Below are 15121 nucleotides of genomic sequence, written 5' to 3'. Positions count from 1 at the left end.
GTAAACAACACCCTTGAAATAAATGAAAGGAAAATAAATTTTTGTTTACACAGTACACCATTGATATTAAAGTGTGTTTTTAAAAACCCTTATAACAATTCACTTTTTAAAATATATTTATTTTTAAATAATTCACTTTTATCCAATTTGATTACATAAGGTAAAATTATCAAAAAAAAAATAAGGTAAAATTCTCTTTAGAATGAAAAAATAGGGAAGACTGAGGAGACATGATGACTAAGCTTTACTACCTTCCTAAAATTGTACCAATTTACTTATTCTTTTCCTACCAGCAGTATATGAAAATGCCAATTTCATTATTGTTAGTATCCACCCTCATGATAACTCAAAAATGGAAGAACAGAAATAACAGTTTTCCTTGGCACTTTGGATTAGGTATCTTTTCTGACCATAAAATATTGTCTTACAGAAAAATGGCTACTGGACAGGACCGGGTAGTTGCTCTAGTGGACATGGACTGTTTTTTTGTTCAAGTGGAACAGCGGCAAAATCCTCATTTGAGGAATAAACCTTGTGCGGTTGTACAGTACAAATCATGGAAAGGTGGTGGGTATGTATCATAATTATTGTAACTGTAAAATATTTTAATCCATGAGAATACATGGCAGCATGTTAGGTCCTATTTTTGAGATTTCTGAACGGCTATGTTTGAGATGGAATAGTGGCATCTGTGACCAAAAAGTTTCTATTACGTTAAGTTAAATGTTATTTTTGTTTGTGGGAATCATGTAATACTTTTCTGTTTCTCTCTCTCTCTCTCTCTAACCCTAGAATAGTTGCAGTGAGTTATGAAGCTCGTGCATTTGGGGTCACTAGAAGCATGTGGGCAGATGATGCTAAGAAGTTATGTCCAGATCTTCTACTGGCACAAGTTCGTGAGTCCCGTGGGAAAGCTAACCTCACCAAGTAAGAAGATTGCTTAGGGTAATGGAAGAATTGGAAATAATATTCCATGAGACTAGGAACTGATGTTTTAAATTTGCTTTGTGTAAATAACATTTGAAAAAGTTCCCTTTGGACAGCCAGCTTTTCTCTATGAAATGAAAATAGATTTTGATGCTGTGTTTCAGGAACAGTGCAGAGTCATTATAACCTGTAACAGTTGCTGCTCTTAACACCCTTTCGGTTCCTTAATTATTTAAAAATTGGCTTTATAATTAAAACAACACCAATTCCCATGTTCTCAGGCCAAAAGTCTGAAATGTTTGAAGTAATTAAATTGACTAAAACTAAGTTTTTCCAGGGAAGGATGAGTCAAACTGACATTAAAGTGCAGTATCTAGAATTGCTTGCCTGAACTGAACAATCTCAAAGGAGATTACCTACTCTGTGTTCAAAGTGAGCTGCTGCTCCCCCAGATTTTAGAACATTAGTCTTAGAATGGAGACATATCTGGTCATTAGCCAAGTTAGAGGTAAGTACAAGCACCAGCCATTATAATAATCCTAATAGTATATACTGAGGATATGTCCTATGCTAGCCTGTGTTAAGCTCTCCATGGGCAAAATCTCTTAAATTTTAAATTATAAGGTAGGTTTTAGTGGGATGCCTGGGTGGCTAAGCAGTTGAGCATCTGCCTTTGGCTCAGGGCATGGTCCTGGTCCAGGAATCGAGTCCCACATCAGGATCCCTGCGGGGAACCTGCTTCTCCCTCTGTGTCTCTACCCCTCTATCTGTTTCTCTCATGGATAGATAAATAAAATCTTAAAAAAAAAAAAAAAAAAAGAAAGGGGATCCCTGAGTGGCGCAGCGGTTTGGTGCCTGCCTTTGGCCCAGGGCGCGATCCTGGAGACCCGGGATCGAATCCCACGTCGGGCTCCCGGTGCATGGAGCCTGCTTCTCCCTCTGCCTGTGTCTCTGCCTCTCTTTCTCTCTCTCTGGGTGACTATCATAAATAAATAAAAATTTTAAAAAAATAAAAATAAAAATAAATAAAAAAAGATAGGTTCTAGTATTACCCCTCACCTCCATGAAGAAACAAGTTTTAGAGAGGTTAAATAAAATCACACAACTAGGAAATAGAAGGCCGAGGAATCAGGGATTTTTTTTTTTTAAGATTTCAGTAGCCACGTTCTCATATTAAACTTTACCGTGTAATATGGTGTGTGTAAGTCTTTGGCTTAAGACTGGAAACATCCCTGAACTCACCTATGAATTACAAGTCTAAAGTTGACGTGCCATGAAACCTATTCACCCTGGAGTTATTGCCAGAAGACAGATTTGACTGAAGATTAATATCTTAACCCTAAAGTGGAATTAATTCAGTTAATGGACATAACACTAAACTGCATCGAATAGAATTTTATGATGATGAAGACCGTGTAACTTCCCAGAAATATAGTCGACTTCCGAGTCTGATTTCAAAAAGCCATGTGCTTTAAACTGGATTGTTTATTTTACTCTTAAAATCTTCATCAAATAGGGATGCTTGGGTGGCTCAGCATCTGTCTTTGGCTCAGGGTATGATCTCCAGGTCCAGGATCATGTCCCACATTGGCCTCCCTGTGAAGAGCTTGCTTCTCCTATGCCTATGTCTTCACCTCTCTCTGTGTGTCTCTTATGAATAAATAAATAAAATCTTTTAAAAAAATAAAATCTTCATCAAATAATGAGCAAAGCCATGTTTACCAAGTTTAGGAATTAGTGTATAGACCAGAATTACTAAGACCTGGCAATTTAAAATTCTTGTTTTAATAATTAACTTATGATACCAGCTTATAAAATATGATTTGCAGAAATGTATACACATGAAATTTATCAAATATTTTTAAGATACTTTGGAATAATTTGCTCAAGCAGCTGTGAAGGAACACCAACTACTATGATAAGGTGTTCTTCCCTCACTCTGTGTGTATCATGTTCTCATGCTCTTACACACACTTGTACTTTTTTTTTTTTTCCTTTGAGGTCTGATTATCCTTTGTCCAGCACAAATAATGATTAAAAAAAAAAGCCCAATATTTCTCTAATTCTTTTGAGGATTTTTTAGGACAATAATTATAGTAGTTTTTATAGATGTTTTTACGAAATGGTGTAAATATTTCCATTTTTATGATAGATTTACCAGGAACAAAGCAGGTTCAAAGCAAAGAAAATATGCACATATTGCCATAGGAAACTAGCTATCTACAGCCAGAAGAGCTACTTGTTATGTTTTAAATAGAAGGCATACGTGGTAAAATGGTATCCCCCAGGGAAGGCTGTTTATCTTCAGCTTGGTAATTTGAATGTTAGTATACCCAGAAGTGATTGGACTTGGTTGGTTGGATGTGTGTGTGTGTGTGTATATATGTGTGTATATATGTAGCAAGGACCAGCTCACATGCTGACCCAGCTCACTGTTGAGTGAAATATAAAATCCATGTCAATTCTGTTAACTTATAGTGAGAAATACCATTTTAAGGAAGACCAGATACTTGGGTCCATGAATCAGGGCAATGTTTCCTGTAAGTTATCTCTTATTTGAAGACAAAAGTGGAAGCAGAAAATACAATGGATGTATGAAAATAACAAAAAGAATAGGTGATCTTGGTAAAACGTCATTAAAGCATTTCTTTCCTCTTTGGAGAGATCCACAAAAACATGTTTATGGTTTGTATGCTTTCCACCTTCATAGTGCTAGGGTCACTAAACATGTTTGCCTCCATGGTTCTTCTTTTTCTTTGCTTCTGTTATTGAACATCTGCCTGCACATTGACCCCTTCGTTTACATTACTATCTGATCTCTGCCAAGCCATTCCTCCCTTTAAGGAGACCTTACACTGGTTATGTATATGGTTTCATTATAAGATGGAAGGATGGGGGCTAACAATCTCAATGTTGCCTTCATTTATTGCCTACACATGATAATCCTTACACTTTTTAGGTACCGGGAAGCCAGTGTGGAAGTGATGGGGATAATGTCTCGTTTTGCTGTGATTGAACGTGCCAGCATTGATGAGGCTTATATAGACCTGACCAGTGCTGTCCAAGAGAGACTACAAAACCTGCAGGGTCAACCTATCTCTGCTGACTTATTGCCAACCACCTACATTGAAGGGTTGCCTCAAGGCCCTACAACAGCAGAAGGGACTGATCAGAAAGGTACTTCCATTGCATCATAATTGCTTCTGCTTCCTGCTTTTGGAACCTGCTTTGCTTGGTCACACTGATCCTTCTTGGATTGATTGAAAGGAAACTTAAACAACAATCTGAACGAATCACAAGGACTCACATGGAAGGATATACAAATTCTCTTATCTTTCCAGGTATATGGATGTTGAGAAGCTGTGAAATCTGTATGAAATCAGGTTTCTCTTTAAATATAACTGAAGCAGGTTAGAGTTCTAGCAGTAGACTGAGCACGTCTGTCATTTGTAGGTTAATTTATAGTATTGTGACTTGGTTTCTTTATCATTTAAGGTTTTTTTTAAGGGGGACCTCAAGGACAGGGAGTTGAATGTCACTCAAAATTTCTTATCAATTTATAGTAAAATATTGGGGCACCGGGATAGCTCAGTTGGTTAAGGTCATAATCCCAGGGTCCTGGGAATGAGCCCCACACAGGGCCTCCCTGCTGAGTAGGGAGCCTACTTTTTCCTCTCCCTCTACCCCTCTGCCTCCCCACCCCCAGCTTGTGTGTGTGCTCTCTCTCTCTCTCTCTCAAATAAATAATAAAATATTTTAAAATTTTCATAGTAAAATATCAATGGGTTGTGCAAGGTCTCTTGTTTTATTTTCCTTACTTTCCCTTTCTTTTTTTTTTTTTTTTTTTTTTAATTTTTATTTATTTATGATAGTCATACAGAGAGAAAGAGAGAGAGGCAGAGACACAGGCAGAGGGAGAAGCAGGCTCCATGCGCCGGGAGCCTGATGTGGGATTCGATCCCGGGTCTCCAGGATCGCGCCCTGGGCCAAAGGCAGGCGCCAAACCGCTGCGCCACCCAGGGATCCCCCTTACTTTCCCTTTCATAATGATTCCCCCCACTTCCTCCCTACCTGACCCACCCTTTGGTATGCACTGATGTATCTGGTATATCTTTTTGAATTTGTATATGTCTTTACAAATTGTACAGTGTTGCTTTGTGTATGTGCTTTTAAAATTTGTGCTTTTTAATTAAAAGTATTGTGTTATAGATCTCATTCTTATTTTTTTTTAATTTTTTAATTTTCCACTATCGTTAACATACCAGGTAGATCTCATTCTTTTTCTTAATTTTCCTTCAATGGTGATTTTATAGGTCTTTCCATGTAGTTGTATTTATGTGTAATTGATTGCTTTTATTGCAGCTTAATCCATGGTATGGATCTATCATGTTTACAGACCAATCTTCTAGTGATGAACTCATTCGTTACTTCTTATTTTTTACTGTTTATATGATAAATGTCCTCATTCATCCTCTTCTGGACCTATGCAGAGATTTCTCTGTAAAATGTTTTCAGGAGTGGAGTGCTAGGTCATACGGCATACACATATACTTAGTTTGACTCAATACTTCCAAGTCGTTTCCCAGAATGGCTGTAGCTGTTACCCTATACCTGAAGTACACAAGAATGCCTATTGCCCTCATACCACACCAGCAATTAGTATTTTCGAATGTTTAAGAATATTTTCAATATGATGGCTATAAAGTGGTATTTCATATTTTTGGTTTATTTAAATTTTTATTTCTCTATCAATTGAAGTTGAGCATTTCTTCAGATACTTGTTAGCTAATTGAGTTTCTACTTTGGTGAATTTGAATTGCTTATTTATAATCTTCACCTAGTTTATCATTGGACTTTTTTTTTTTTTGGCAAGAATTCTTTGTATATTGTGGTTATTAGTTCCTTCTGTTTTTGAGATTGCAAATATCTTCTCCCAAATCTGTCATCCACAAACTTTATTTATGCTATACTTTGTTGAATAAAATTATTTTAGTCCCTCAGTTTTCACCTTATGCTTTATGCATTTTGAATCTTGTTTTAGATATCCATTTCTACTAGAAGTTTATAAAGACATTTATTATAGAACCCATCTTCCCAACAATTACTTATTAAGTAATCCATTCTTTCTCAATTTCCCATGTAATACTAGGTCAATTTCTGTAGTATCCTATTTGTCTGCTTCTACTCCTGCTCCAGAAACACACTTTTTATTACTGTTTATAGTATATTTGATAGGGATTCCCCTCTGCTTTTGTTTTTCAAAATTGTCTTAGGTATAAATGTGCCTTTGTTGCTCAGTGTGCATTTTAGAATATATTGGTTGAATTCCTCAAAAAATTGTGATGGGATTATATTGAATTTATATATTACAGATTTATATATACAGAGAATTTATATATTACATTTATGTATTATAGAATTTATATATTATATTGAATTTATATATATTTATATACTACAGAATTTATATATTAATATATTTATATATTATATTGAATTTATATATTTATATAATTAGTTATATATATTACAGAGGATAGTTTTTTTTTTTTCTTTTTTCTTTCTTTTTTTTTTTTTATAGGCTCCATGCCTAGTGTGGAGCTCAGTGTGGAGCCCAGTAAGAGGTTTGAACTCAACAACCCTGATATCAAGATCTGTGCTGAGGGCAGCCTGGGTGGCTCAGTGGTTTAGCGCTGCCTTCAGCCCAGGGTATGATCCTGGAGACCCGGGATCGAGTCCTGCATCAGACTCCCCGCATGGGGCCTGCTTCTCCCTCTGCCTGTGTCTCTGCCTCTCTCTATTTGGGTCTCTCACAAATAAATAAATCTTTAAAAAAAAAAAAAAGATCTGAGCTGAGATCGAAAGTCAGACACTTAACCAGCTGAGCCACCCAGGTGCCCCAGAGAGGATAGTTATCTTAACGTTAACTTATGCCATCCATAAACATACCACCAATCTTCTGGTCTTAATTTGTGTCCCTTTGTTTTCTTTTTCTTTTTTTTTTTTAAAGATTTATTCATTTGAGAGAGAAAGCAAGAGAGCAGAGGGAGGAGAAGCAGGCTTCCTGGAGCCTGACATGGGACCCAATCCCAGGACATAAGGATCATGACCTGAGCCAAAGGCAGACATCTAACCACCTGAGCCACTCTGGCCCCCTTTTTTTTCATCTAAGCTAAAAATTTTTATCTGTTTTAGTATTTTTACTTCTGAAATATGTAACCCATTATATTTTCCTTTTTTTCCTCATCTACTTTTATTGATATAATATATATTATAAAGCATATATAGCATAAAGTGGACAAATCATAAGTGTATATACCGTGACTAATTTTCAAAAAGTAATCCCACTTTTGTAAGAAACACCCAAATCAAAAAACAAAATGAGAACCTTAGAAGACACACCTGTCTGCACCTCCAGTCACTATCTATTCCTCTCCCCCTTTTCCTATAGTAACCACTGTCCTCATTTCTACTTAATTTTTAAACTTTATAAAATTGAAATCATACCGTGTATACTTGAGTCTGCTTTCATTTGGTCAATACTGTTTTTGTGAGATTCATCTATCCTGTTGTATGTAGTTGAGTTTGTTTACTTTCATTAGTGTGTAGTATTGTATTACATGAATATGCCACAAATTATGTGTTCTGCTGTTGGATATTTGGGTTGATTCTAGTTGGGGGCTACTAAGACTAATAATGCTGCTATGAACATTCTTGTAAATATCTTTTGGTGAACAAATGTATGCATTTCTGTTGGGTATATGATTAGAAGTGTTCAATTGGAGGGTTTGCCTAAAACCAGTTTTAGTTTAATTGTAGTCAGCTTTAGTAGGTACTACCAATTTTCCAAAATGGTCATACCAACTTATAATCCCACTAGTAGCATATATGAAAGTTCTGGTTGTTTCACATCCTTTTAACACTTGTTTTTTTCTCTTTTGCATTTTAGCCATTTTGATGTGTGTGTAGTGTTATCATTGGTTTTAGTTTTTATGTCCCTGGTCTTAATGAAATTGAGCACCTTTTGTAAGTTTATTCACCATTTTGATATCTTCTTTCATTAAGTGTACCTATTTAAATCTTTTGTCCATTTTTGTTGTTGTTGGATTATCTTGTCTCATTCATCTACAGGACTTCTTTATATAGTCTGGAAATGAATCCTTTATTAAATATATGTATTGCAAATATATTCTGGTCAATGGCTTGTTTTTCACTTTCTTACTGGTGGCTTTTGACTAACAGAGGTTCTTAACTTTAATTTGATACATGTATCTTTTTTTTCCTTTATGGATAGTATTTTTTATGTCCTAGTAGAAATACCTACCTCAAGGTTATGAAGCAGGTCTGCATCTCTTCTCGGCCTTTTGGCTAAGATCAAGTGTATGAAGCAATTCTGCTTTTTCTAGAAGCTTTATTGTTTTGCTTTTCACATGTAGATTTATAATCCATTATGTGTGTGTCTGTAGGGGGTAAAATAGGAAGAAATTCTTTTTTTTTATTATGTGATCACAGATCACCACAACAAATATAACAATAATGAAAAAGTTTGAGCTATTGTGAGAATTACCAAAATGTAACCTAGACACAAAGTGAGCAAATACTATTGGGAAAATGGTGCCAATAGATTTATTTTATGCAGGGTTGACACAAATCTTCAGTTTATAAAAGCGCATTGAAGCAAAGCACAATAAAACAAGGTGTGCCTATAATTTGTATGATAATGCTTTTAATAAAATGTACTTGAAGGTTAAAAATATTTTCTTAAAATTAGGGCAACAAAAATTTTGGTTTTGTGGTAATAATTAGATTATAATAACTCTCAATGCCAGATCTAAAAGAATCTGGATCGTAAATTTTTTTAACCAAATATCATGAAATGAATTCAGCTGGATCTCCCAGACCAAAGAATTTGGCAGTTAGAGACTTTTCAACAGGGTATCTACAGTTTTTCTTAAACATTTTCTAGTACTTTTCATAATGGCTATCTTCAAAAAGTATCTCCTCATCTGTAACATGTACTTTTAGAACTATTTTGTAACATTCTTATTCAGAAGTGCCTTTTCAGTAAAAAGTTTTGCATGCTGGCTATAAACCAAAAGGAAACTGGATACTAACCTATAGCAAGTTAACTTCTTATGGAGGGAAACTTAAGGCAATCTGTAGATTACTTGTAGATACAGTAAAGATTTGTTCAGAAAGAACTTTAAGAGAGTTTAGCTTCTCGTTAAAGTGAATTTCCCATGGGTTCCATGTTGAGAATAAGATATAAGATACAAAGTTTATTTTTGTCATGGAACAGTTGTATATCAAATACGTTTTTAATATTTTGTGAAGGGTAGTAGAACTGCCCAGGGAAGCTTGTGAGAAAGACCATTGAGGAATTATTTTATTCCTCATCCTGATAATAGCAGATTTTATCAAGCTGGAGGCTACAAATCCTTAAATTCATTCAGGAAAATACAGTGGACAATAAAAATGTGCCACTTAAAGTAGGCAAAGTTATAATACATAAACATTTGTTGACGAAATATGTCATGATTTTCTTTTCTTTATTATTCTGGGACCAGAGTCAGAAATTTAATGATGGGGTACCTAGGTGGCTCAATCAGTTAACTGTCTGCCTTCAGCTCAGGTCATGATATCTAGGTCCTGGAATTGAGCCCCACATTGGGTTCCCTGCTGCTCCCTCCCTTCTCCCTCTGCACCCCCCACTCATGCTCTCTTGCATTCTATCTCAAATAGAAAGGAGAAAGAAAGAAAGAAAGAAGAAAGAAAGAAAGAAAAAAAGAAAAAGAAAGAAAGAAAGAGGGAAAGAAAAGAAAGAAAAGAAGAAAAGAAAAGAAAAATGTCATAATAAGGAAAGTTTTTCTTGGTCTTAGGTTTGTGTACCACAGTTTACTGTGTGGCTAATGCTTTAAAACACTTGATTTGTTTTTTGTTTTCTTTTGTTTTTAAAGTATAATCGCCATTTATTTTGTTTAATTTTTTTCTGGAGAACACTTTTTCTTCAGTCCTTAAGGACTCAGCTCCTTACATGTTTTTTAGTGGAGGTGGTGGGGCAGTACCTGCAGGTCTAAATCAGGGTGGGGGTGTTCAGTCCTTCCGTGCTTCTCAAGAGTGATTCCTGACTACCTTGCTGTGGATAGCACAACTCACGCAATAATGTAGTTTCACATACAACTTGGGAAACATAGGCGTGGAAGACACTTCGGAAATGTCCCTGATGGCAGTGGCCTCTGCTATGTTCCAAACCACAAACTTCTTAATGTCTTATACTTGGGCACACAATGGGTGCAGTTGGTGCAGTGAATAGGCTGCATGTGGCTGCAGCCATTTTTGGCACAATCATTATTTTCTTGGTCATCTTGGAAGCGGGACGTGAGAGAGCTGGATTTGGTTATTTCATTGGTATTTTTGGCTGCAACTCATTGTTAAAGAGCTCCCTGGTTGAAGATCATAGTATATACCTTCATTGGTGGCAAATCTTACCCCAACTCAAAGGGACATGCTCCTCTGTCTTCTATACCTTTTTTCTTACCTATGTACATTTTTATTAAAAATGCCAATGTTTATAAAGAAGTCTTATTTCTGTATGTATCTGTTGCTTTAGTGTGTCCAGATTAAGTTTCCAGTTGGAGTGAACCATCTTTGTATTTATAGTGCTCAAAACAGTGCAATGCCTAGTAAATGGTTTATGATATTTCATATTCCTGGGTCTTCACATGATGTGTGCAACCAAACCAAAAAAACTGATAATGGGAATTAGCTGATCTAAGTACATATAATCTTCCAGAAATTATTTTTCATGGATGTGACATATTTTGCAGCTAGGGATTTGTGATTTTTGATACTAAAGTTTCTGTTCAGCTTTGCCATCCTGCCTTTTAATACAAAGCTGGCAGTCCTGCTCAGCCACACTGTGTTTCCAACTTATTTTCTGTGTCTGAAATAGTTACATGTATGGAACGTTTTAAATGGTAGGATTACTTAAAAATAATATTCCAAAACTGCCAGAGTGATATATTTTCTTTCAGGGCCATTTTGTAAGTAGTTTGTATTAGCTGAGGAACTCCTTAGTTACCACCTTCCTTTGCTCTTTATTTATGTTTAAGCATATATTGAACCTCTGAATGCCTATGCCGTGAAGCAGTTGTGTAGTAGTATAAGAAATTATAAATCATTGTTAAAGATGAGAGTCATGGGGGTTGGAGCCCTCCCCTCCTCCCCCCGATGGCTTTGAAGACATAAGCGGCATGCCATATTGTGAGAGGGCCTTTGGAGAAGGCCCCCATAGCTAGGCTCTGAGAGCTGCCCTCTGCTGATAGCCAGCAAGAAGATGGGGACCAAATTCTGGTAATAACCAGAGGTAGCTTGGAATACACTAATCAGTTCATAGCATAGAGAAGGGCACACTTAATTTCAGTACAGGATCTTTTTTGTAGTTAGGGTACCTGGAGTTGTAGATTATAGCTACAGGTTTATCAGCTTAACCCCATCAGTAGCATTTCTACACACTAAAATTTAAAATAGGAAATTGAAATTTAAAAAGCCATATTATTTGTAATAGCATTAAATCATGAAATTATTAGAGATAAGTATGTGAAATATATGTGAAAAACTAATTTAGTAAAAACTATAAAATATTCCTGAGAAATTAGATGAAATAAATGGAGAGGCATATCATGCTCATGCATCAAAAGACTAAATATTATTAGAGCTCAAGTCTCCCAAAATTGACCTAAGATTCATTGCGTTCCCTCCTAGACTCACAGCAGGATTTTGTAGCAATTGCCAAACTGAAAATTTGTATGGAAATGCAAAGGATGGGGTACCACCTGGGTGGCTTAGTTGGTTAAGTGTCCAACTCTTGATCTCAGCTCAGGGGTTGATCTCAGGGTCATGAGTTCAAACTCCACGTGAAGCCCAATGTGGGGTATGGTACCTACTTAAAAAAGATTTAACTATAAATTTACAATAACTAGGGTAGTGTAGTGTTGGTGTAAGATGAGACAGAGGGCAGCCCTAGTGGCTCAGTGGTTTAGTGCCGCCTTCAGCCCAGGGCGTGATCCTGGAGACCTGGGATCGAGTCCCACGTCACATTTCCTGCATGGATCCTGTGTCTCTGCTTCTCTCTCTCTCTCTCTGTCTCTCATGAATAAATAAATAAAATCTTTTTAAAAAAAAAAAAAAAAGATGAGACAGATCCATGGTACAGAATATAAAGTACACAAGTAGATTACCACATTTTATTTTTTTTTTGGTCAGTTGATTTCCACAAAGCTACTCAGATAATCCAGTATGAAAAGGAAAGTCTCTCAGTTCTAGTGGGCATTTTATACCAAAAATTGCCTGAATCTTCTCTGCTAGTCCACTTCAGTGTATCAGAGAAAAACCAAAATGGTACAGATTCTTATCAACTACAGAAGGAAACAAATGCTGCTTATCTTTTGTGGCCCTGTTACAGGATTGTGATATATTACTTAATCTGGGAAAACAATAAGGAAGAAATCTAAAGCAAAGAAAATTTAGCTCTAGTAGTTGAGACAAATGCCCAGAAATCCTACAATTTCAATAAATTAATATTTTTTGTTTCCCAAGCCTAATTAAAAAAATGGTTTTAAAAGAAGGCTATCATATTTACTGTTGCTAATATATGCAAGGCACTGTGCTAAGGACCTTTAGTGAAATTATATATATACATTTACACATGTATGCCCATATACACAAATTATATATAATTCTCACAACAATCCTATGAGATACAGTACGTAAGCTCATGTCAGACAACGAAACTGAAACTTAGAGAATTAGGAACTTGTTCAAAGTCAATAGTTTAGTATAAAGTTAATATTTGAACACTGCCTTACTGCAGAATATTCTTTTAACAATTATATGGTTACAGATAAGAGCTAAAGAACTTTAATGGGGCACCCCAAAGTTAGCTAAACAAGTTGGAGAAGACCACATGATAGATGAGACTTGAATAAGACCTAAAGTATAGATAATATTTAAGCAAAGAGAACAGACTTAAGAAGATCAGGGCAGCCCGGGTGGCTCAGCGGTTTAGCACTGCCTTCAGCCCAGGGCATGATCCAAGAGACCCGAGATCGAGTCCCTGCATGGAGCCTACTTCTCCCTCTGCCTGTGTCTCTGCCTCTCTCTCTTTCTCTCTGTCTGTCATAAATAAAAAAAAATAAAAAAAAAAATAAATAATTAGGGAAATAGAATAAGTGATGTCTTAAGTCTGAAACATCATATGTTCTGGAAATTTGGGGTTAATGGAAGATTAATTGAAAGGCCAGACAGTCTTCAGTGCCAGTTTATAGAGTTGGTACTTTATTCTGTAGGTGTGAGAGAGCTAACAGTTTTGAACAGTATTTGGTATTTGAGAATATTTCATTCATGAGCATTTTGTAAAATGCATTCAGGGAGAGGGTGGTTTAGGAGGTAAGGTGGTCTGGGCAAGAATGAAGAAAACCTGAATAAAATACGGCGGATTGCAATGGATATTTGAAATTGGTTTTGTTGACTAATTAATGGGGAATGAAAGAAAGGATCCCAATATTATTTTAATTTTGAACCCTTATTAGAAACAGGGAGTTGTGGGGTCCTTGGGTAGCTAAATCAGTTAAGCGTCCAACTCTTGATCTCAGGGTTGTGAGTTTAAGCTTTGTGTTGGGCTCCCAGCGTGGAGCCTACTTTAAAAAAGAAAAGAAAAGAAAGAGGGGCGTCTGGGTGGCTCAGTTGGTTAGGTGTCTGCCTTTGGCTCAGGTCATGATCCTGGGGTTCTGCGATCGAGTTCCATATTGGCCTCCCTGTTGCAGGGGAGCCTGCTTCTCCTGCCCCCTCTCCCCTCTGTCCTCTCTCTCATAAATAAAATCTTAAAAAAAAAAAAAAAAAGAAAGAAATAGGGAGTTGTTTGGGAAAGAATATTTGAGAAGGAAGATATTAAAAGATTGATTTTAGTTACGTTTAGAAAGTATAGTGAACCATAGTTTGAAACTATAATGAAAAATTCAAGAAGAGTTATTCTGTGGGGAGGTGGAGATAAGGGATTAGAGTTTAAGAGTTTGGGAATAGAGGGGATGCCTGGGTGGCTTTGTGGTTAAGCGCCTGCCTTTGGCTCAAGTCGTGATCCCCGAGTCCCAGGATTGAGTCCTCCATCAGGCTCCATCTGCTTCTCCCTTTGCCTGTGTGTGTCTCTTATGAATAAATAAATTAAATCTTTAAAAAAAGAGTTTGGGAATAGAGATTAAGATTTGCTTGTACTCAGCATAAGCAAATTGAAATGTAAGTCAGTACCAATTATTGACCGAGAGAAAAAGCATATATACAGAGTAGAATGTTGCTGAGTATCTGCTAAGATTGTTGGAGGAAGAAGACAAGCCAGCAAAGGAGAGAAGCAGCCATCAAGAGTTGGAAAGTTCTATGTGCTCATCTTTCTCCTCTATATATGTGAACCTTCATTATACCTCCCCACAATAATTTGAGTGTATTTTCTTGCCTTGCTCATACCTCATTACTGTCTCTTTAAACCAACATGTCTAGGTTTTCTCTATGCCTACCTCCCCTGCTGTATAATCATTTTTTAGGCTTTTTCAAAACTGACTAGTTCTTTTTTTTTTTAATTTTTATTTATTTATTTATTTATTTAATTTTTTTTAAATTTTTTATTTATTTATGATAGTCACACACAGAGAAAGAGAGAGAGGCAGAGACATAGGCAGAGGGAGAAGCAGGCTCCATGCACCGGGAGCCCGACGTGGGATTCGATCCCAGGTCTCCAGGATCGCGCCCTGGGCCAAGATAGGCGCCAAACCGCTGCGCCACCCAGGGATCCCAAAACTGACTAGTTCTAAATTGAATAGTAAGATATTTTCAAGGCCCTGAGTCCAAAGCTACTAATTTCAATAACTTGTCAGGAGAATCGCCAGAATTTTAGCTACTCACCAGGAAAACCAGTCTCTGAAAATCCATAAATACATTATTTTGAAGCATGAGTTAATTCTGAATATTTTCTAATTGAATAACAATTCTTGAGGGAGGGGGTGTGCCAGAGAAAGTTGGAGGAAGGAAGTTCCAGAGAACCAGAGAGAGAAAACGGATATACTTTAAAATTATTGATCATGAGGGGCACCTGGGTGGCTCAGTTAAGTGTCTTCTTCCTTCGGCTCAGATCATGATACCGAGGTCC

General features: G+C 36.5%; 1 protein-coding gene across 4 annotated transcripts in view; it reads left to right on the top strand.

The window, feature by feature from the left end:
* POLH (DNA polymerase eta) overlaps nt 1-15121 on the top strand; it is a 37718-nt gene that overhangs the window by 7076 nt on the left and 15521 nt on the right. For 3 of the 4 annotated variants that reach the window (XM_041727420.1, XM_041727413.1, XM_041727436.1), the window contains exons 2-4: nt 431-571; nt 793-927; nt 3887-4104. In XM_041727420.1, coding sequence (XP_041583354.1) covers nt 435-571; nt 793-927; nt 3887-4104 — 490 coding nt within the window. In that variant the 5' untranslated portion in view covers nt 431-434. Of the gene's footprint in view, nt 1-430; nt 572-792; nt 928-3886; nt 4105-15121 lie in introns of those variants that run through there. The other variant, XM_041727426.1, reaches the window with a different exon arrangement.

This window comes from Vulpes lagopus, chromosome 1 (assembly GCF_018345385.1).
Source record: "Vulpes lagopus strain Blue_001 chromosome 1, ASM1834538v1, whole genome shotgun sequence".
Classification (NCBI taxonomy): domain Eukaryota; kingdom Metazoa; phylum Chordata; class Mammalia; order Carnivora; family Canidae; genus Vulpes; species Vulpes lagopus.
The sequence above is the reverse complement of the archived record's forward strand: the minus strand, read 5'-3'. Positions and strand labels throughout refer to the sequence as shown.